The sequence below is a fragment of the Mustelus asterias genome, chromosome 16 (genome assembly GCF_964213995.1).
Source record: "Mustelus asterias chromosome 16, sMusAst1.hap1.1, whole genome shotgun sequence".
Lineage (NCBI taxonomy): Eukaryota > Metazoa > Chordata > Chondrichthyes > Carcharhiniformes > Triakidae > Mustelus > Mustelus asterias.
Window position 1 is genome coordinate 51475574 of NC_135816.1, and position 21491 is coordinate 51497064.

The 21491-nt window shown below is 43.7% G+C and overlaps 1 protein-coding gene across 1 annotated transcript in view; it reads left to right on the forward strand.

Moving 5' to 3' along the window:
* Window positions 1–21038, forward strand: part of neurl1b (neuralized E3 ubiquitin protein ligase 1B) — a 67551-nt gene extending 46513 nt beyond the window's left edge. Inside the window, exons 3-5 of the mRNA XM_078231112.1 lie at window positions 426–1133; window positions 4912–5037; window positions 13496–21038. Of these exons, the coding sequence (XP_078087238.1) occupies window positions 426–1133; window positions 4912–5037; window positions 13496–13740 (1079 nt within the window). The 3' untranslated portion in view covers window positions 13741–21038. The remainder of the gene's footprint in view (window positions 1–425; window positions 1134–4911; window positions 5038–13495) is intronic.
* The last annotated feature ends 453 nt before the right edge of the window (window positions 21039–21491 follow it).

Consider the following 21491-nt stretch of genomic DNA (forward strand, 5'->3'; position numbering starts at 1 on the left):
ATTGTTCTGCAAATTTGTGCAGGCTCCCAGCCATTCCCAGTCCCACTCACTGGTTTTGAAACAGGGAGGAGAAATTTCAGTTTGGAAAAATACCATCAAAACAGGAAAAACGCGTTGAGAACCTTTTCCATGCAGTGATTAAATTCTGAGCTGATGATGCCACAGTACTAGTTATTGACGAATATCTATCTAAATTAGTTTCAAGGTGAGAGGAAACAGGAAACTAGTCAAACAGAACAGAATGTAGAGGGACAGATCCACACCATTGAAATATGTATGTTCTAATTGATTAGAGTTACTGGAGTTTGGTCAAATTCAGCTTTCGTTAATGTTTCTGAATATTGCATATGTCTCAGGTATCGTAATATCTGTGGAAAGATCAAAGATGTCACAGCAGTAACGGTTTCCCTCTGCTTCTATTACAGAGAGTATGTTTGCAGAAACCATAACTTCAGCACGGCTCAACACAGCACGACTGAACAGTTGTCTTCCTCAGACAAGTCATGACAATGCCAACTTCAATAATAATGAACTGGAGAACAGTGTTGTTGTGGCAAAAATCACAAACCTAAATCTAGGTGAAGTTCAAAACCTTGCAGCAGACAATCATAATTTACCATGCTGTACCAACCGACGGCTTCGTTCACGGGGCTTGCCATCTTTCCTGGACACCGACCTTCACTTTCACCATATACGAGGGCCAGATGTCACTCTTTCTCAGGACAGAATGGGAGCATGCACAAACTGGCAGGAGAGTACTAGGACCCTGGTGTTCTCTGATCGGCCTTTGCACACTGGGGAGACCCTGTATGTGGAGGTGGGGCATTTAGGGTTACCATATTATGGTGCTCTGCTCTTTGGCGTGACATCATGTGATCCCAGCACTCTGCGAACAAATGAACTCCCAGCGGATCCAGACTTCCTGCTTGATCGTAAGGAATACTGGGTAGTGTACAGAGGCTTTTCGGTGCCCAACAGTGGTGATATTTTCAGTTTCACCATCCTGCCTAATGGTGAACTCCATCATCGTGTTAATGGGATAAACATAGGGATGCTGGTCTGCGTGGACACCACTCAGTCGCTGTGGGTGTTCTTCAGCTTACATGGAGTGGTCAATCAGCTAAGGATACTGGGTAAGTACATGCTTATCCCACATGTCAAGTGTTTCTGCTATTAACTGCTCAGTGATTCTTCTGTGTGAGGTTCTGGGGATACAACCCAAAAATTAGTTTGAGAAAATATCATTCTCTCTGAGCCATGCTGGTATGAATCCTGTAGAACGCTAACCCTCATGTAAAATTACTATTCTTAAAGGCTCTTTAATCAACTCTTATTGGATACTATATAGAAATTTCAATAAACAAGAACATATTTTGTTGTGACTGCATATAGACATCAAGAATATTTAAGTGTCCTTGTATTTTGTTTGTATATTCAGTTGTATTCAGTTATTGTAATGGCTGTGACTTCCATCATCAAGTCATTTCAATAATAATGTACTTTTCAAATTACATATGGTTATGACAGTTGAAATTGATAAGAGTTTTTAAACTTACCTTCAAAAGTTCCCAACTCCACGGCAGACTTTTCCCAAGGTTCACAAATTGATTTACCTGGTGAGGTTCCCACAGCCTTCAGGAAGTCAAATACTTGGACACAAATAGCAACCCAAGGGAACATTGTATTTGGAGCAGAAATTTAAATGGTGAACACCACATCACTTTACATACATGGAGGGTCACCCGCTGAGGTGGGAATCAGAAGGTGAGCATGAAATTGAAGCCCCACACACCTCCCAGTAGGTCCTCCTGTCGTGGGCTTGCTCAGTGATGGGAGACTAAATTTGGCCCATAGGGTCAGGGTTGGTGCACACAGACACACGCAAACACACACACGCACGTGCGCACACACATACACTCGCACAACATGAATTGCTCTGGTGAGGTTCTGCAGGGCAATAACTGCATGAATCTTTGCCATCAGGTCAAAAATGGGGATACAACAAGTAAGGGGTTGGCCATTTAGGACTGAGATGAGGAGAACTTTATTTCTGAGTCTTTGGAGTTCGCTACCCCAGAGACCTTTGGATACTCAGTCATTAAACATATTCAAGACTGCTATCAATAGATTTTTGGACTCTAAAGGAAATCAAAGGACATGGGGATTGTGAGGAAAGGTAGAGTTGAAATAAAAAAGCAGCCACAAACTTCTGAATGGTAGAGCGGGCTTGAAGGACTAAAATATCTACTCCTGCTCCTGTTTATGTTTTTATATTCAGTCTGAAAACCTTTGATTGTTTTCTGCCATTCAGTCATCTTTCTACCTTCTTGACCACATCCACTTACATTTCATGTGCTATTACTTTTCCATAAATTTCTTACATAATACCGAATCAAATGTGTTTTTTTTTAATTCTCCATCAATCACATTCATTTCTTTTATGTGTCCTCTGTTATTTCTTCCAAGAGTTCTTTTTGGTCGATTTGGCATGACTCATCTTCCAGAAATCCCTGTTTGGTAATTCTGTTGTGTGCTTGACTTCAGTAGTTTATGAATAACTGAAGTAAAGCTAACGGACTTGGCTTATCTCAGTGTCTCGTTTTCCACCTTGCAATTCTCTGACACATAAATATTTTTCAAACGAATTATAGTCAAAGGCTCTGCTATTCCTTCCCTAGTTTCCTTCAGAATCCTTTGATATAAACCTGGTGATTTATCCATTACAAGCCTTAATAGCTTCTTAGCACCGGCTCTTTGAATGATAATCTTCACTTGAGGCGGACTACTTATTTAGTTATCTCTGCCATTACCTGAGACTCTGCAACAAGCTTCTTTCCTTGAACATTTATTGTGTTTTCATCTACTCCAATTACCTACCTCCTACTAATATTTCTATAAAAAAACCTTCTTTATTGCTCTTCATGGTGTTTGCTAATTTTCTCTCATGTTGTCAATCACCCTCTCAGTTTTAACCCCAGGGTTTTCAAGTGCATAAGAAAGGCATTTAAACCCTAAAAGATGATGATTGAGCTCAATACGAGCAAATTATGCCAATGTTTTATTTTCTCTCCAGAAAAGTTACAGTTACTTCCTGATGTATTTTACACTATTTCCTTCAATGGCCTTCCTTGATAACCCACTTCATAAATATTGTCTCTTGTGTAAAACACCTTCCTCCTCTTTTGATTGCCCATTTTCAAATTTTGAATTGTTAATCATGGCAAACAGTCAGGCTATATCAACTTTAACTCTTGAAAACATCAGTTAGATCACCGTGAAGACTTCTCTTCGTCAGCCCTCTGTTGGGTTTTGCTTGGACTGTTTTATTTACCTGCCAGCTTTTCCAACTAACAGAGGAAGCTTGCAAATGGGTGGTTAGGAGTTTTGAACAACCCCGGGAGATGAATGAATTTTTTCATGCATATATCAGGTTTTAGATGGCTTGAGAACGTAACAACTTCTACTGCTAATTATCTTAGAGAACACACCCTTTTTGTGTCCATTATTATCAGTTGATGTTGAAAAAATGAGATTTTCTCAGCAACAGTGCAAATCACTGAAGACATTTGGGTGATGAATGCTCAATATGTTATCTGATTTATACACAAGAGCACACACTGCACTTTAATAATAATCAGTGTAATTTAAGATACGAGTTTCATTTCTACAAGACATAAAAAATTTGTACTCACAGTGTACATGCCATGACTTTGGACTACAACTATTCAGTATTTAACAAAATTATTTTAAAGTTAATTGAAGATCTAATAATTGCAATCCATTATGTATGTCATTAGGTATTGGTTGAAGGATAAATACTAGCCAGAATATCAGGACGATCTCTCATACTCTTCGAAATAGTGTCATGGGATCTTTTGGATCCACCTGAGAGAGCAGAAGGGACCTTGGTTTAATGTCACATCCAAAAGACATTGCCTTGAACATCACAGCACTCTACTACAGCACTCCATTGTAGCATTCCATCGCAATACTGCATTGGAGTGGCAGCCTAGATTTTGTGTTCATGTCATTGAATTGTGACTTGAACTCAACCTTCTGACTCAGAGGTGGGAGTCATGGCTGATACTAATGGCAGATTAAAGAGTTTCCGTAGATTTCATTTGTGTTGGGGCATGAATATTTGATTCAAATATTTTTTGTGGTTAGGTTCTATATGCTGTCATGAAGAGACAGAGAGTCAGGATCACAGTTTTAATAATGGTGCCTCTAATGTTGAGCAACTGAAGCATCATTGAAAAAAATTAAGTCCGTTTGCATAATTGAAGTCCCTAAAATTGTTGATATAGTTAATTAAATGTTGGATGCCAATATATTTGGGACAAACAATATGAATAAAGCCAGACGCAGTTTGTCTTTTGGTACTGTCAAAACCCTCAGTTTTGTTTAATGGTGAGTACAAAAGATGATATGAATTGATACAGAATTGGTGTTAAATGATGCACTGGGGATACTGTCAAGGCACATTGTTAGGACAGAGTGGAAAGAGCCTTAGTTTCCATCTGGCTGGTCTGCACTTGATCTTGGATTGATGTCAAAAATAGGCTGTGATTTTCTTTACATTTTGACCAATCAAGACAGATAAATAAGATGGGTTAGACTATACATTTGTTTCACTTTGGTGCTGACACAATCCTCAGCTTATGTTAGCAATGAGCACTAAATATAGTTTGATCTGGTTTAGGTTCAATATGGATTTCTAATTACTTACTTCCATTATCCAAAATTTATGTCACAGTTCAAATTATGTCACAATACAGGAAAATAAATGTTCCCAATGTGTATCTGCACTGGAGTTTATATCATAATAGTGTTCCCTGTGCATGTTGAGCGCTGTGTACTGAATAGAACTGTACTCACTGGAGTTAATATGGTTTAATATCCCCTCTACAGGTACATCTCAGTCCAGCCCTGTAGATGTATCCCCTTCAGGTTCTCCAGGTGGTTCCCATTATGACAGTGACTCTGACATGGCATTCAGCGTTAATAGATCCTCATCTGCATCTGAATCGTCACTGGGTAAGGAAAAATCTTTGTTTATTTGCACTCAATATTAACCTATGCTGTCTGTGTGATTGAAACCTCATGGGCGGAATTCTCCCCAAAAAATTCGAAGTGTTGAATTTGTGTGAAAACTGGAGTAAATCAGTGGGAGTTCAGAGAAGAAACTCCCACACTCTGTACATTGCTGAGTGCACCAGCGTAAATCACCCCAGAAACCAGTAGGCAGGGCCTATTCCCACTTGAGGCTGGCAGCACAGCGCTGAGCGGGCCACTGTGCATGCACTGATCTGTCAGCACCGAGATCAGCACATGCGCAGTGGCCCCTGTCTGCCGGCCTCCTGATTGCTGTCAGCTCGATCGCTGGCCAGTGGCCCCTGCAACACCAGCTCTCAAACACTCCCCACAGCCTGATTGCTGCGCCCCCTCCCCATGCATTCCCGGGCCTGCCTCGACCCCGATCTCCCGCAACACCCCTGCCCGCCCCCCCACCCCACCGACAGCCCCGAACCTCCCGCAGTCCCGACTTCCCCCCCTGCTGTCCTGACCCCTCCCCCGCGCAGGCTGCCCCGCCCCCCCCACTTCCACCCCGATGCCCAGCCCCGATCACTGGCCCCCATCCCTCCCCCACCTATCCCGACTGCAGAGTGGCAGCGGGACCCCTCATCCCCACCGATCGCCTCCACCAGGCCCTGCCCCATTAGGCCCTACCCCCTTGCTTGGCACTGTCCCTTGTCCAGTGGGCAGTGCCATGGTGCCATCTGGGCATTGGCATTTTGCCCCTTGGGCAATGCCAGGGGGCACAGGCTGCCAATGCCCAGGGGGCACCATTCCCCCCACCGCCCAACTCTCTGCCCCTTTCACTCCAGCAGGGTCGGGCCGCCAGCTCCCCGTAAGTGGGGAGCTATAGTAAACCCTGCTGGAGTGACCCACTCTTGCGGGTGTGGAGAGGCTAGCAGGTCCAGAGATTTCCGTCCTGACCTGCTATTTATAGGTAAATTATATTTAAATTGGCTTCTGAGTACATCAGGCAGCTCCGACCAATTTCTGGCATGGAGCTGACAGCGTCAGATATCCGGCACTGGGAGACACGCAGAGGCTGTGGCGCCCAGCGGCGAACCTGTGAAACGGCCTTCATTAGAGTCTCCTGGCCCACTGCGTGGATGGGAGAATCGCCCCCATTTGTCTTTCATGAATGGTGGTGGAATCTCATGCCCTGTTTTCCAGAGTTGTAAGTTCCACCTGACAGGTACAGACTCGCGTAATTCTCACCGGCAGGAGGTTTCCCCCATCCACAAGACGAATCTTTGGACCTCCCACAACAAACTTGTGCATGAGGCATCGTGGACATATACTGTAAGATCTCCATTTGGAACTGAGCAATTGTCAAACATTCTGGAATCCCTTCCCTGAAACAGATCCCTCCTATAACAAGTCCCACATCATACATATGCAGAAAAACAAGAACCAGACAATGACAACAGGAACATTGCCCCATCAATCCCCAGGCATTTCAGAAAATGTGACCAAGTTCAGGTTTTTACGCAAAATTGAAAACACCTGGAGAAAAAAGATGGGAAAGTGCTCCTGCACCCTATCTATATAATCCTACAGTGCAGAAGGAGGCCATTCAGCCCATCGAGTCTGCACCAACCACAATCCCACCCAGGCCCTATCCCCATCACCCCATGCATTTACCCTAGCTAGTCCCCCCTGACACTAAGGGGCAATTTAGCATGGCCAATTCACCTAACCCGCACATCTTTGGAGTGTGGGAGGAAACCTGAGCACCCGGAGGAAACCCACACAGACACGGGGAGAATGTGCAAACTCCACACAGTGACCCAAGCTGGGAATCAAACCCGGGTACCTGGAGCTGTGAGGCAGCAGTGCTAAACACTGTGGCACCATGCCGCCCCTCCGGCTATGCTTCCCTGTATTCTGAATCTGAAACATGATTATGACTGTACAATTATGCGTAGCTTGGTAGTCTATTTATCTTCCCATAGATGGCCTGTTGAGAATATACACCAGTGTCACAACAATGTAGAAACTAATTATTTTAAAATATTTACACCAGGACCATTACTTGATAAATGTTTACCGTTTTATCTGTTCATAATGTCTTATTTACACCATCTGCCTTGTTGAAATAAAATATGACAAAATAGAATGTAGCATATGCTACCTCAACTCTACTGAAAGAGAGTCTATGAATTATTTAAAAGGGGTGCTAGATAATTGATTGAAAAGTAATACCAGTGTTGGAGCAAGCTGAAGAGTGGGTTAGACTACATTAGACAACACTCACAGCAACTCGCCGTGGTGGAGGTGGCTCACCATTGCCGATGTCAACGGGGTTTCCCATTGAATGCATGGAAACTTATGGCAGGAGTGTGCCGTCGGCAGGACTGGAAAATCCCGCCGGCATGAACAGCTGGATAGTTCCAGCCAATTTTTAAAAATGAGGTACGGGTCACCATTTGAAACAGAGATGAGGCAAACCCTCTCAGAGGGGTGAGTCTTTGGAACTCTCTCCCTGAAAAGGCGGTGGAAGCAGAGTGTTTGAATATCTTTGAGGTAGAGGCAGACAAATTCTTGGTAAGCAAGGGATTGATAGGTTATTGGGGATAGGCAGGATGCAGATTTGAGGTTGCTATCAGATCAGCCATGATCTTATTAAATGGCGGAGCAGGCTCGAGAGACCTACTCCTGTTCCTTGACCATATGTCCAAATGCACTATAACATTCTAAGAACTATGGAGGCGATTCTCCCAAAAATAATTTGTAAAATACTGGAGTAACTCCCACTGATTTTTTAGTAGAATATTCAAAATTAATCTCCCACACTCTGAGCACTGCAGAGTGCCCCCTAGCGAGATTCAGACTGAAAATCAGTGGGTGGGGTCTGTTCCCGCTGGCGAGGCCGGCAGCATAGCACTGAGCGGGCCACTCCACATGCGCTGATCTGTCAGATCGGAGATCGTCGCATACGCAGTGGCCCCGCACTGCCAGCCTCTCAATCGCTGACCAGCTCAATCGCTGGCCAGCTCTGCAACCCCTCCAGCGCTGGCATTCCGATGCCCCCCCCCCTCCACCCCCCGATCGCTGCACTCCTGGACCTCTCCAGGCCAACACATCCTGGCCCGATCTCCTCCCCCACCCCCGCCCCCCCATCCAGCTACCCTGATTTCCAGCACGGAGGTGAAGACTCCAAAGAACTTGGGGCTGGAAGCATGCGGAGGCCATGGCACCCAGCGGGGAGTCTGCTAAACGACCTCTGCTGATGCCGCCCCCTACAAATATTAATATGTTTCATATTAATTTGTGGCTGATGGCCATATTTGCAGTTTGCTTCCTGTTTTTCATCTGCTACTGAGTGCAGCAATTGTCAGCCATTCCAATGTATCACATTATCTTGCATGTACTGTGTAGCAGTCATCACCCACTGTATTAATAATAATGCAAAAAAATGGACATAATATTCATTTTGGATGTGATTCAAAAAAGGCAATAACACTGTTAGTGTTTTCTGATTTTCACTATTTTTGAATTAAAATATTGTAACTTCCCTGTGTGTTTACAGCACTTTTTTTGTTCTGACTATTTTATCCAGTATATATTTTTTAAAAATGAAATGCTTCCAATTAGTGTTCAAAAACATGTTGCTATAGCAAGGAATACCGCTGCCATCAAATATCTCTTCAAGGAATGTTGTTTTTCACTGGAATGCAGAAGAAAGAACTGAACATCCTAAACATGCACCGAAGAAATAAAAGTAACGTGGTATATTTATTTGCTATACACACTCCACAGTGTGCTGAGAACCAAACACAAGGCAAAAAGAGAAGTACTGCAGACGCTGAAAACCTGAAATAAGAACAGAAAATTCTGGAATTATCTCAGCAGGTCAGGCAGAATCTGTGGAGAGAGGAAACAAAGTTAACGTTTCAGGTCGGTGGCTTTTCATCAGAGCTGATGAAAGAGTTCGGGCAACGATCAGTTTTAAGCACGTGGAGTGGCAGTGATGGGAGTTGGGTGGGGGGGTTGCGTAGTCTGGGGAAGGGGGTAGAGATTTGGAAAAAGAACAAAAGGGAAGTTCTCCGTTAGGATGGAAGGCAGGAGGGATTAAATGACAAGAGGACACATGGTGTAAGGCCAAAGAGAGTAGCAATGGGACAGGTAAACAAAGGAAATGTCTCGAGCGGGTAACAGCTGCTTTCCGAGAGCATAAAGTGAGAAAAAAAGGGAGATCAAGCTTGGCTATGCTTTTTCTCTCTTTCTCTTTCCTTTCATCGCAATTGAACAGCAACCATTCATAATTCTGCCACTCGTGCCTCCTGTAGACACATATACAACAGCAAAATCCTTCAGCTGCTGCAAATCTAAAATAAACACAGAGAGATATTGAAGCAGAATCTGGTCACTGACCAGAAATGTTAGCTTTGTTTTTCTCTCCACAGATGCTGCCTAACCTACTGAACATTTCCCACGTTTTTCTTGTCTTTAGTTTGTTTAGACTCAACTTTCGTTTCTTTACTTGTTCCATTACAACTCCCCTTGGCCTTGCCTTTTGTCATTTAATCACCCTTGTTTTCCACCCTTTCGCTGACTTTTCTCCTTTTTATCCATATTCTCCCTTTCCACTTGCTTAAAATCGATAGCATCTCAAATTTTCTCACTTCCAATGGAAGATCATTCGCCAAATACAATACAATCTGTACCTGCAAATGAAGTAATTCTAAGTACGAGCTAAAGATCAGTCACTTGTATTATTCTTGCATCCTGATATTGAGGGGGATATCAAGCACTTTAATAGGGAGGGATTTTCCAGCCGTGCTCGCCCCAAGGCCAGAAAATCCCACCCGAGGTCAACGAACCCTTGCATGGTCTGTGCCCTGCCCACTACGATTCCCGTGGCGGGTGTGGACAGGAAAATTCCACCCTCCAACAGCCCCCTCTGAAATGCTAAAGCTAATCCCATGATGCACTGCAATATCCTGAGCTTTTTGTTAGGATCTTTCTGGCAAACGCTTGTGTTGCCATGGTAATCAGATAGAACCTCAGTAGTACGGTTGGTGTTTCACTCACACCGAGCTCAAAATTCAGAATGTCATTGTACATATTTTGCCCCCCAATAAACATTAATGTGCCGTGCCACTCTAAGGGCCTGATTTTACCGGGCGCGAAATCGCGGTAAAGCTGGACGTCGGGCCTTTAACGCGATCTGCACCCGATTCCGAGCAGATCGCGGCTTTACCGACACCCGATTCGGGCGGCCCGACGATTTAAATGTATTTGCATGCATTTAAATCGACTTAATGAACCACGCGCCCAACTCTACCGCCAAATCCCACTTTACCGTCTTCTGGTCCGATGCGGATCCGCGCTCTAATCAACCTACCGAATAAAAATCCGAAGTCGCCGCTGCAGCCTCCAAAGAGTGGGGTCAGAGACTGCAACGGCTCACTGACCCAGCTCCTCCTCTGGGGGAGGAGGAGGGGGTGTGACGTATCATCCTCTGAGGTGGGGGGGGGGCCTGGCACTCTGCAGCTGATCGGTGGGAAGGGAGGGGGCTGGGGGTTCCGCTGCCACTCTGCAGCCGATCGGTGGGGAGGGAGGGGGCAGAGGGTTCCGCTGCCACTCTGCGGCCAATGCCTCCTCCCCACCGGAGGAACGAATCCCTCCTCTCCGGAGTGGCCGCTTTCCGCTGAGGTGAATAATGATAGCCGTGGTGTTTGAAGTATGCGGCCACTCCGGAGAAGGGGGATTCATTCCTCCGGTGGGGAGGAGGGATTGGCTGCAGAGTGGCAGCGGAACGCCCTGCCCCCTCCCTCCCCACCGATCAGCCGCAGAGCGGCAGCGGCCCCCTCCCCCAGAGGAGGATACGTCACACCCCCTATCCTCCCACCTCCGCCCCCAACCCCCCCCCCCCTCCCCCAGATGGTCTGTGTCAGGGAGCCGCTCTCTCTGCTTTTTTCTTTCGCGCCCGGGCGCGCTGCTTCAGATTTTTTTCGAACTGCGCATGCGCAGTTCAGAGCTCCGATCGTTCCGGGAGCACTAAGCCCCGCCCACAGCGCGAATCGGACCGGAGCCGGCAAAACGCGTATGGGCGCGCTGCAAAGAGGATTCCGGGCTCGGATCCGTATTACGCCCGGATCTGGCCCTTAGACTCCAAATGGTAAAATCGGGCCCTTAATCAGCACACGCCCTTCAATTTCAGCTTGTAATTGGCTCCAATCTCTTGATTCCTGGTGGACCGGGATTTCAGACTCTACTTGGAGCTCAGTTCCTTTATATTGGTTGTAGAAAGTGGGTTCAGCCAAAGCAGTGCATTTAGTTTTTCCATTGATGGCCTAAAGGACTTAATTCCCAAGCAATCGGCACGTTATTTTGTTGACTTTGAGATTGGGTGAATTCAGTAACAAATTGGTAGTACAATAATACTCTCCGCGCTCCACTACATTTCTATTATTTTTAATAGATTTGACTGACAAAATTCTAATGCGCGTTGAGAAACCTTCTGTCAGCCACCCTTGCGGAGAAAGAAAAAAATGCCAAATCATAACAGCTCAAAGCAGAAACTTTATGGGTGGGACTTTGTGCTCCCCTCGCTTTGCAGTGGCGGAGGTGGCCAGCCATTGGCTGGTGGTGGGATCTTCCAGTCTCGTCACTGTCAAAGGGGGTTCCCATTGCTTGCACCCTCCGCCACCAGGGAAACCCGTGGCAGGAGGTCACCGTCGGCGGGATCGGAAAATCCCATCCCATTTTCCACACCACAGTTCCATATGTTTGACCAGGTCGAACTACAATATAAATCTGAAATACCTCCTATGTAGGACAGTTTGCTGCATATGTGCCACAACAAAAATAGGTATAGCGCAAGTTAGCGTTAAAAGAACCACAAGCTAAAGGAGTGGCACGTTGGCACAGTGGTTAGCACTGTTGCCTCATAGCGCCAGGGACCTGGGTTCGATTCCCGTCTTGGGTCACTGTCCGTGTGGAGTTTGCACATTCTCCCCGTGTCTGTGTGGGTTTCCTCCCACAGTCCAAAGATGTGCGGGTTAGGTGGATTGGCCATGCTAAATTGCCCCTTAGTGTCAGGTGCCTAGCTAATGCAAATGTATGGGGTTATGGAGATAGGACCTGGGTGGGATTGTGGTTGGTGCAGACCTGATGGGCCGAGTGGCCTCCTTCTGCACTGTGTGATTCTATGAAAGTTACCATTCTTAATTGATACCATTTAAAGACAACTTTTCAGTTTCACAACATTTATCATCGGCAACTGACATTGGTCACAGAAAGAATAAAATTCACGATAAACACAATTCTCTCTTGATTCAGCAAAGAAAGGAAAGCTATATTTGTACAACCGCATTTTTTCTGTAGCATGTATAACATTCATAGATAATTCTTCATTTAAACAGAAATAGCCACTGAGGCCAAAGGACATGCTCAATGTCATGGGAATTTTGTAACAGGTTATAATAACACCAGAATGAATTTCCTGAAGGATAGTGGGTTAAGAGGAGTTCATTGAATGATGGAGGGAAGAAGCAGCAGCGCCACCTAAAGGACAGTCACAATGGCTTTTTCATTGTTGCCACCTCAGCCTTGACTCCCAATTATTTTTAGACGAGGTCCTTGTCTTACTGAATTAAGATGGATGCACTTTATTATAAGAAGGTATTCCCAACGGTGGGTTGCAGTGTTTTCCCTGACTGGGATGATAAATGGTCACATTCCATCATATTGAACCAGTTGCATGCTATGTAGTTAATGAAACAGAATCTTACAGTGAACCAAAGTAACGAATCAGTGAATCGACAAATCGAGTAACGTGACTGACTACAAATCAGTCGAAGTTCCCAACAGCGCTGGGAAAATATTCCTCTCTTATTTTCTGATATATTTTAAGTCAGCTTGCATTTGTCATTCAGCAGGATAAGGCAATTTAATCAATTCATTGAATGTATATAAAGGAATGTTTATATTAACAAATTACTAAGGATTGAAACAAGGTGAAAAAAACGACAGGTATTTTTTTCATTTTTGAAAGTGTACTCTATCAACACTTGCAAGACTATGAGGGGAATTCTCCGGCCGTTCACATCAGTGGGATTCTCCGGACCCCCCTGGCAGCGCACCCCCTCCCGTGGGTTTTACGGCGGCGTGGGGTGACATCAAAGGGAAATCCTGCTGCAAGTGAACAGCGCGCCATCGAGAAACACTCAGCAGGGAGGCCGGAGAATTTCACCGCCGCATAGGTTACAAAATGGAAGACTTTGAAGACAAATCTTATTGCTTATTGAAATGCCAATGAAAACCTATCTTCTTGCTGTTTTTATAAAGCTTTGCGAACTCCCTTTTTGCTCTGCATCATACATTGCATACTCAAGACACATGCTATTCAGTGCTGTTTTGTTATTTGATGGTTTGGGGTTTTAATTGTGGTTTTTGTTTCTGTTTCCCACAGTGACTGCACCCAGCTCTCCACTGAGTCCTCAGTTCTCCCCATCTTTCTCGCCACCTGAACCCCAGAATAGCAAAAATGGAGAGTGTACCGTCTGCTTCGACAGTGAAGTTGACACTGTCATTTACACCTGTGGACATATGTGTCTCTGCTACGACTGTGGTCTTAAGCTGAAGAAACAGATCAATGCCTGCTGCCCCATCTGCAGGCGAGTTATAAAGGATGTCATTAAGATATACCGTCCATGAGATATTTGGCCCCCATACGGACTATTCATCAATTCACACTATAGTTTTTAAAGAAATCTAGAGTTTTTATAGATAGGGAAAGCTTCTATTGCTCACTTTGATTTCAGTTATATACCTTCACAAAGTGTGGATGTACTCTTTGTCATTCAACTTATTTTCTCTATCTGTAATTCGTCTTCCCCCTTTCTGTTCCTATTCCCGTTGCCTGTGGTTATCTGCAGACAAGAAACTGGGATGGCTGCATGCATTTCCATCTGTAGAAACAGTGCCACTCCATGATTGACCGACAAGTGTCATTCAAGTGGAGAAATTTGGACACTATCTAGCAGCCAAACTGAACACAGGTTAATTAACCTCACAAAGATTAAGCTGTTCAAATAAAGCAAATTTCTTCTGATTTGCTTTTCTGTTCTCTGATTGCTACAAGATAAAGAAAACTACTAATCATGAATGCAGACCAAATATTTTGAGAAAGAAATGCATTTTGACGTAATTATCACTATATCTAATGATCACATCCACCACAATATCCCTAATGACTAATTACAACTAGGCTATTTTTCCACAAGCAGTTAGTTACCTCTTGGTCTGCTGTGGTCAATGATAGATTTTTCTCCGCAAAATCTGATCTGCTTCTTATCGATCTGCTTCATGCACATCAGCCTACAAAGTTATTTAGAGGGATCGAAATTGTCACATTCAATTAAGACATCCTACATGTCTGCAAAGCACATTTTAAATTTAATCTGGAGAGGATGTAGACATTATTAACAGATTAATTAATATCCAATTGCCGCTGTGTCAGGGATGCTACACGCATGCCAAAATCAATAGATCACCAATCGTGATGGACCCCCAAATTGAGAGTTATTTTGTTTAAGTTTTCTAAAACATCAAGCCGTGACTTTTACTGAAGGAATTGTGAAGACCGACGGGTTCAATAGTGACTAAAGTTGTAGTATCCCTTTTGGCAAAAATCTCAAATTTAACTTATAAAATCTAAACTGTGTAACAGTTACCACAACCCAGTTTTTCTTAATAAAAAATAAATTTTGCCCATTTTTCTTGCTGATCGGATGAATTCATGAATTTTTGGTTCATTACCCGCTGTTCCTACAGTTGTGGCCGTCCGTCAGAAGGAATTGAGATTCTCAATTCCTGACGGAGGTCTGCCTCCCAGTAATCCACAGGTCAGGACATGGAAGAGTTAATTCCATGAAATGGAAGTAAGTGAGGAAGGTCAGGGGCGTTGGGAGGAAGGCACCAAGGAAAGCCTGGTTCCATTAAGCAAACATTCAACTGATTCATATGTTTCAGAATCGAGGCTAACACGCCAGCAAAGAGATATTGCAACTTTAATATGGCTTTAACAAGTAAGATGTTTAATGCTGGATATTTTCTGTGGTGATTCAAAGCTACAGGTGCCTTACAAAGGAAGGTGATGCACTTTTTTCAGATTTCCCCGTGAACTTTGACTGCCACTATTATAGATTCACTGATTAATGGCAAAATAGTTTTATAGGACTCACGTGACAACCACTAAAATATTTTCCTTTTGATAATGGAGTGAAAATGGTATCTAACACAAATATATTTAATATCTTGCCTAATTTGCTGACTTTGTACAAAAATAGTATCTAGTTTCGTTAGTGTATTGTTTCAATATTGAAGATGATGGCACATGCCAGAAGCTTTCAACGGACACTTTGTACAAATTTTGCCTGCAATATATATAGTGTAAACATTATAATTTTTGTTCTTTGCACTTAATTTAAATGTTTTTTGTTGTCCAAGGGTTTGTGTTTCTGTGTGCGTGTGTGCTTGCACTGTGAATGAAAAGATTAATAGATCAGTTGCAATAGAGGAAATGCGACCTAATCATCAAATGAAAGAGTGAGCATCCTTTTTTTGATGCCTGACTGGACTGCCATTCAGAACTGGCAAAACTCTTCTTTAAATAGCTGGTTACAACAGTTGGTAACACATTCTTTTATGAGGTATGAACAAGCATCCAATGCAACTTTGAATACATTTTTCAACTTGAAGTTAGGGTTTAAATCGGTAATTAAATTGATGTAATGCTCACAATTAGTTTCATCTTGTTTGGTTTTCTTCTATAATTCCTCTGGTTTGTCCCAGCATCCTTTATCTACCAAGTGTTAAGTTCAACTTTGTAATTATCATAGACGTCCAGACTCTGTGCTTCTCCCCATTGAAGACTCTGCTTATCTTATGTGTGTACATAGACCATTCAGATTGTAAAGTGACTGATTCTATCCCGCTGCATCCACCTGTTAGAAGTTTTCACCATCAGGAACTTGTGGAGGTGACTGGGTTCTCCACTGCTCGCTGGAGAGTCTGCATAATCCACCGGTCGCCTCTTTTCGTGAAGGCCTGCCACAGCCATGTGCCGATCAGCCACTTAACAGGCCAGTGGTGAACCTTCCCCCAGGATCAACAACCCCGGAGGAGGGGCTGGCAGCTTTATGAATGGCAGTGTCACGGCAGCTCCTGCTGCCAGTACGATACCCACCTGAGGTCTAGGTTCATCACTGGATTGCTGGCCAGAGGGAGGTTCCAAGGGGCAGGCTGGGCTGTGGAGTCAACAGCAAAGGCAGGGGAACAGCTCGTAGGTCCCTCCCTTGCTGATGCCAGGTTGCTCAATCAGGCACTGAGTGCCTTTGAATGAGAGACACCCCAGGGAATCTGTAAGAAAATATTTTTATCATGCGCCTTGCATGGTGAGTCCCCTAACCATTGCTGGGCAAATACTGGCAGTTGCAGGATGAGGTGACGGCAGACTGAGAAAACCATCTACAGGCCTTCCTGCCATGGACTTACTCAGGGTGAAGACAAGAAGGTGATAGGATCCATCTTCCTGCCTGATTCAATACCTCTGCCATCAAACTCTTCATGGGAGAGGACAGAAGATTCTGCCCCACATCTCATAGTTTTGCCTTGTCACCATTTGCTAATAAGCAAGGATGTCTTTTTTTTAGATGCATCCTCAGCATTTGTTGCCCATCTCTAATTACCTTGGAGAAGGTGATGTTGAGCTGCCTGCTTGAACTGCTGAAGTCCCTGTGGAGTAGGTACATCCACTGTGCTGTTAGGAAGGGATTTCCAGAATTTTGATCCAGCTTCAGTGAAGGAACACTGATATAGTTCCAAGTCAGAATGCTGTGTGACTTCAAGGGGAACTTGCAGTTGGTGGTGTTCCCATGCATCTGTTAACCCTGCCCTTCTAGGTGATAGAGGTCATGGATTTGGAAGATGCTGTTGAAGGAGGCTTGATGAGATGTATTAAATGTCAATTATTTTATCCCAGTGCATGGGAAATCTACATCCAGTGTAGATCTGCCTAAAAGTATGTAGCAGAGAAGCAGATAATGAGGCATATCGCAGTGCTGACACTCTGGGAAATACAGGAAAATCTTGCCCCAGTAATTTGGGTTTACTATACCCAATAGCCATTGACAGGAAGTCAAGAAACAGGGAATAACACAGTAACATCAGCACCAAATAGAACAGTACAGCACAGAACAGGCCCTTCGGCCCACGATGTTGTGCCGAGCTTTGTCTGAAACCAAGATCAAGCTATCCCACTCCCTATCATCCTGGTGTGCTCCATGTGCCTATCCAATAACCGCTTAAATGTTCCTAAAGTGTCTGACTCCACTATCACTGCAGGCAGTCCATTCCACACCCCAACCACTCTCTGCGTAAAGAACCTACCTCTGATATCCTTCCTATATCTCCCACCATGAACCCTATAGTTATGGATCATGTCTTCATCATTATTCATTGCTATTGAAAAATTAAAGTTAGAAAAGATATTTAACTAGTCCTGTCACAACCTTAGGATGCCCCAAGGTGTTTCACCGCTGATGAAGCATTTTGAAGTGTAGTAAAAGCTGTAATATCGGGAAGTGAGTTAATTTGCATAGAGCGAGGTTTTATATACAGCAGTGAGATAAACAGCCAGGTCACCTGTCTTTGATGGTGTTGGTTGAGGGATGGATATTAGCTGGGACACCAGAGGAAATCCAGTGCCAAGGGATATTTCATATCTACCTGAGTAGGATTGGATCTTAGTTTAACACCTCATCGGAAAGATGGCACTCCCTCAGTACCGTTTAGTTTTTTTGGGGGTTAAATTGCAACCTGTGAGGTGGTGGTTCCATCCTCTCACATCAGCAGCAAGCCTGCCTCCTCTTGCCAGTCTTGCCAGATTGCCGTTAAATGGCCGAGGCCCTTTTATTGGTTTAAGGCAGGATGTCCGCCCTTCTCAAGGAGCCAGCCTTGTCTCAGATTACCGTCAGCCAGTCAGAGAGGTGGCAGTGCCCAGGTCTCAGCAGAGGCACCCGGAACAGTGGTCACTGCTGGGACTGCAGCAAGGCTGAGAGGAAGGCATTCAGTGATGGAGTCCAGTGTCAGGTGAGTCTGGGGTCTCACAGGGGCTAGATGGGCAGGCCCCAGGGAAGGGTGGGGCAGTGGACTCTGTATGTTTGGAAATGGCAAGGGAGCACTTGTATTTTGAAACCCCGTTGGTCACAGGGTTTTCATCAAGGAGGCACCACCCACCCTCTCCTCACCAGCACCCCATTCCGCCCCCCCCCCCAAGCCTGGCACCAAGTTTTGCCAGGTTTTAATGAGAGATGTCAGCCTCTCCTGGCATGTTCAAACCCCATCGGTTTCCTGAGGAGGCTCTTAAGTGGCCCATGGGCAAACAGGCTGATTGCACCTCCCTGGTAAAATTGCAGCTGGGGCAGGTAGGTGTGCTGAATGGCACCACTGGTGTGGCCCCCAACCTGCCATCCTCCTACCAGTACACCACCCCCAACCCCCCACCCCCCCCTCCCACCCAAACCTTCCTCGCTCCAGCAGGGAATAGTAAAATTTCAGATCTGCTTGCCTTACATTTCTCCTATAAAAAGCTGCGGTTACCAATTTTTTATCACTCCAAATTTCTTCCAGCTCCTCCTCAACGCATTGACTCATGCTAGGCTGGTTCACTGTCCCAACACCATCACTCAAATAACTGTCCTCATGCAACGTGAGCCTAATGAACAAGTACCAGGCTGCGTGATCATTAAAACATTTCAGCTAAGCCCAATCCTGACATTTCACCAAATCGATCCTTGTGTATTTTCCAGAGAGCAATTAGGAGTGGACATCTGGCCTCTATTTCAGCTCGCCACTCTGGGATTAATTCTGACATTGTTATTGCTGCCCGATAGAGTCCAGTGCATGCCAGCCATCAACCTGGGATCTTCCTGTATAGTCTGTATAGCTCATCATCATTAGCAGGTAATGTATTTTCCCCGTAACCCTTTGGATCAACCAGGTTAAAGTTTTTTGGATGCAAACTGGGATTTGAACCTTTTAATTGAAACTCTTTCATGGGAAAGATTTAAGATTTAAGCAACTAGATTTAATATATTGAGTGGTAGGGTCAAAAATATTCTGTGAGCAGCTACTGCACTCTTTCCTGGGAAAGCAAAACAGGTCATACTCTAATAAGTGTTATCTTCACTTTGCCATGTTATTGCACGAGAGTTGCACTCAGCAATTTACAGCCCTTCTAAGAAATGCCAAAGAGGAGTTAACATTGTCACTTTAGACATGTTAACATTGCTATCCAGTAGTTACATTTTTACACATTACTGGACTGACCTTGTTAAGAGTTACATGACTACTTTTACTTCAAGGTAGCCATGCTTTCGGGCCATGCTTGTTCATCTTTCCTCAGATTAATGTGTTGCCTTGACAAGAGCCAACTGTTCCATGTAAATTCTGGAAAACTGCTGCAGTGAAACCATGTACAGGCTTACAAATAATGACGGCAATGATTGACTTCTGTAATTCTGCAGTCATCTTTTAACAAGGTGCACTTCATATAGGGTGTGACATTATTAGCTCCAATAAAGTGTAAAGGAATTGGTTGTGGGGTTGATTGGACTATTTCTAGGCCTTTTTAAGCTACAGTTACGTTCTCAATCTCCACAAGGGTTTAAAACCATTGCACTGCATTTCCAGTACCTGCATTGGTCTTTCTTGGGTTGTGTCTGTTTTTGGAAACCTTGTAATCTTGTAAAAATAAATCAGTCACTGGCATTTGTTTGATTTATTAGCAGTTTTAGCATTTACCTTATGTAAGCTCAAAAGATAATGGTTCCAATTTTAACCTGCTCCAGCTGGTGCAATGATAATTTTGCCTCGTGCAGCAACATTTGGCACTATCATCCGTGGAAAAGTTCTATTTATTTCCTGAAATGTGGTTAGCATTAGTAAATACTCTGATGTAAGTACCAGGTTTTTTTGTATATATTTAAAGAAAAATACTGCAAAATGTTGGATGGGTGTCGGGTGAAAAGAATTAGATGAACGTTTGTACAGAGTCAGTCCGTTATCTCGCCTGGCACAACCAGTGGCCAATGTTTGTTCGCATGCAATAGATTGGACCATGCAGAGCAATAATTAACACGCAGCTTTTGAGCACCTTAAAACCCCAATTGATCGCAAGTTGACTAGATTTACCCGCATCTTTGCACAGTCATTGCACAAAGCTAAGGTTAAAATGGTGCCCACTATCTGAGCATATTGTTTATATAGAAACTGAGGGAGATACTTTGTTCCTGTTCATGCGTGTAAGAAGTTAACTAACTGAGAAAGAGCAAAATATATGGATAGTCCCTTTAACGGGATATAATGAGCCTTTAATTCCAATTTTATTTGCCAAACTGAATCCAAAAAGCTATGCTTTGCATTACCTTTATACAAGAAAACACAAATTCAATATCAAGCAAAAATTAGCATGAAATTGTATCTTGATCAATTCAAAATTGAACTCCTTTTGAAATTTAAAAAGTGAAAAAAAAAGAAAACAAAATGGCAGTGTCTCTTCAAGGGAAGTGTCAGATACAAGGTTCTTTCCCTCACCCCTTTTCTTTTGTAGGTTAAGTTTATGAAAAACACTGCAAGAGTTATGTTTCTGCTGCTTTTTGTAAATTATTTGCCTCAAAACACTTTGTTAATTCTGGTTCTTAATAAATACATACTGTACAGCTTCATAGTAGACTGCTTCACTATGTATACTGGGGTTTTAAAGATTTAAAAAAATGCAGTTTTGATGCTGTTGTAAACAGTTGCATAATTGTAACATTCCTTTGTTCTGTGACCAAATGCTTCCCATGTTGCTCACATGACCAGGCTTATAAAGTCTTTTTGAGACCTATTCTGTGGCATTTAGTTTGTGTGTTATATCTTAACCAATTCATAATAAATTGCTGCTTTCTACCTACCTGAGGTTCTCTCGAAGTGTTACAGTCCCTTTAAGGTTAGGACCACTCTGCTTGCTTCATCATTACAGACATCATTTTTAAAAAATTGCTCGTGGTAAAAGTTCAGTTTTTACCCAATTTCGATTCGGTGCACTGACATAGAGAATATAACTAACCACGTTATTAATGCACGTGAAAGGTACTTTCTGCATCCAATCGCCACCCCTTAATTAATGTTTATTGTTTAAATTAACAATTGACAGTGCTTTGTTTCCAAAATGGGGTGAGCTGTGAATTATAAATAAGTTGGCTTAAAACACAAGTTTAAAAACCCTTTCTGTACCAATATAGATGAAGAAAGGGTATTTTGTCACTGATAAATGGATCAATTTCACCCCGCAGGAAGTTGACAAAATGATGCACGTTGAACAATTGTAATCATTTTCGTTCTCATTGTTCAAGTGACAG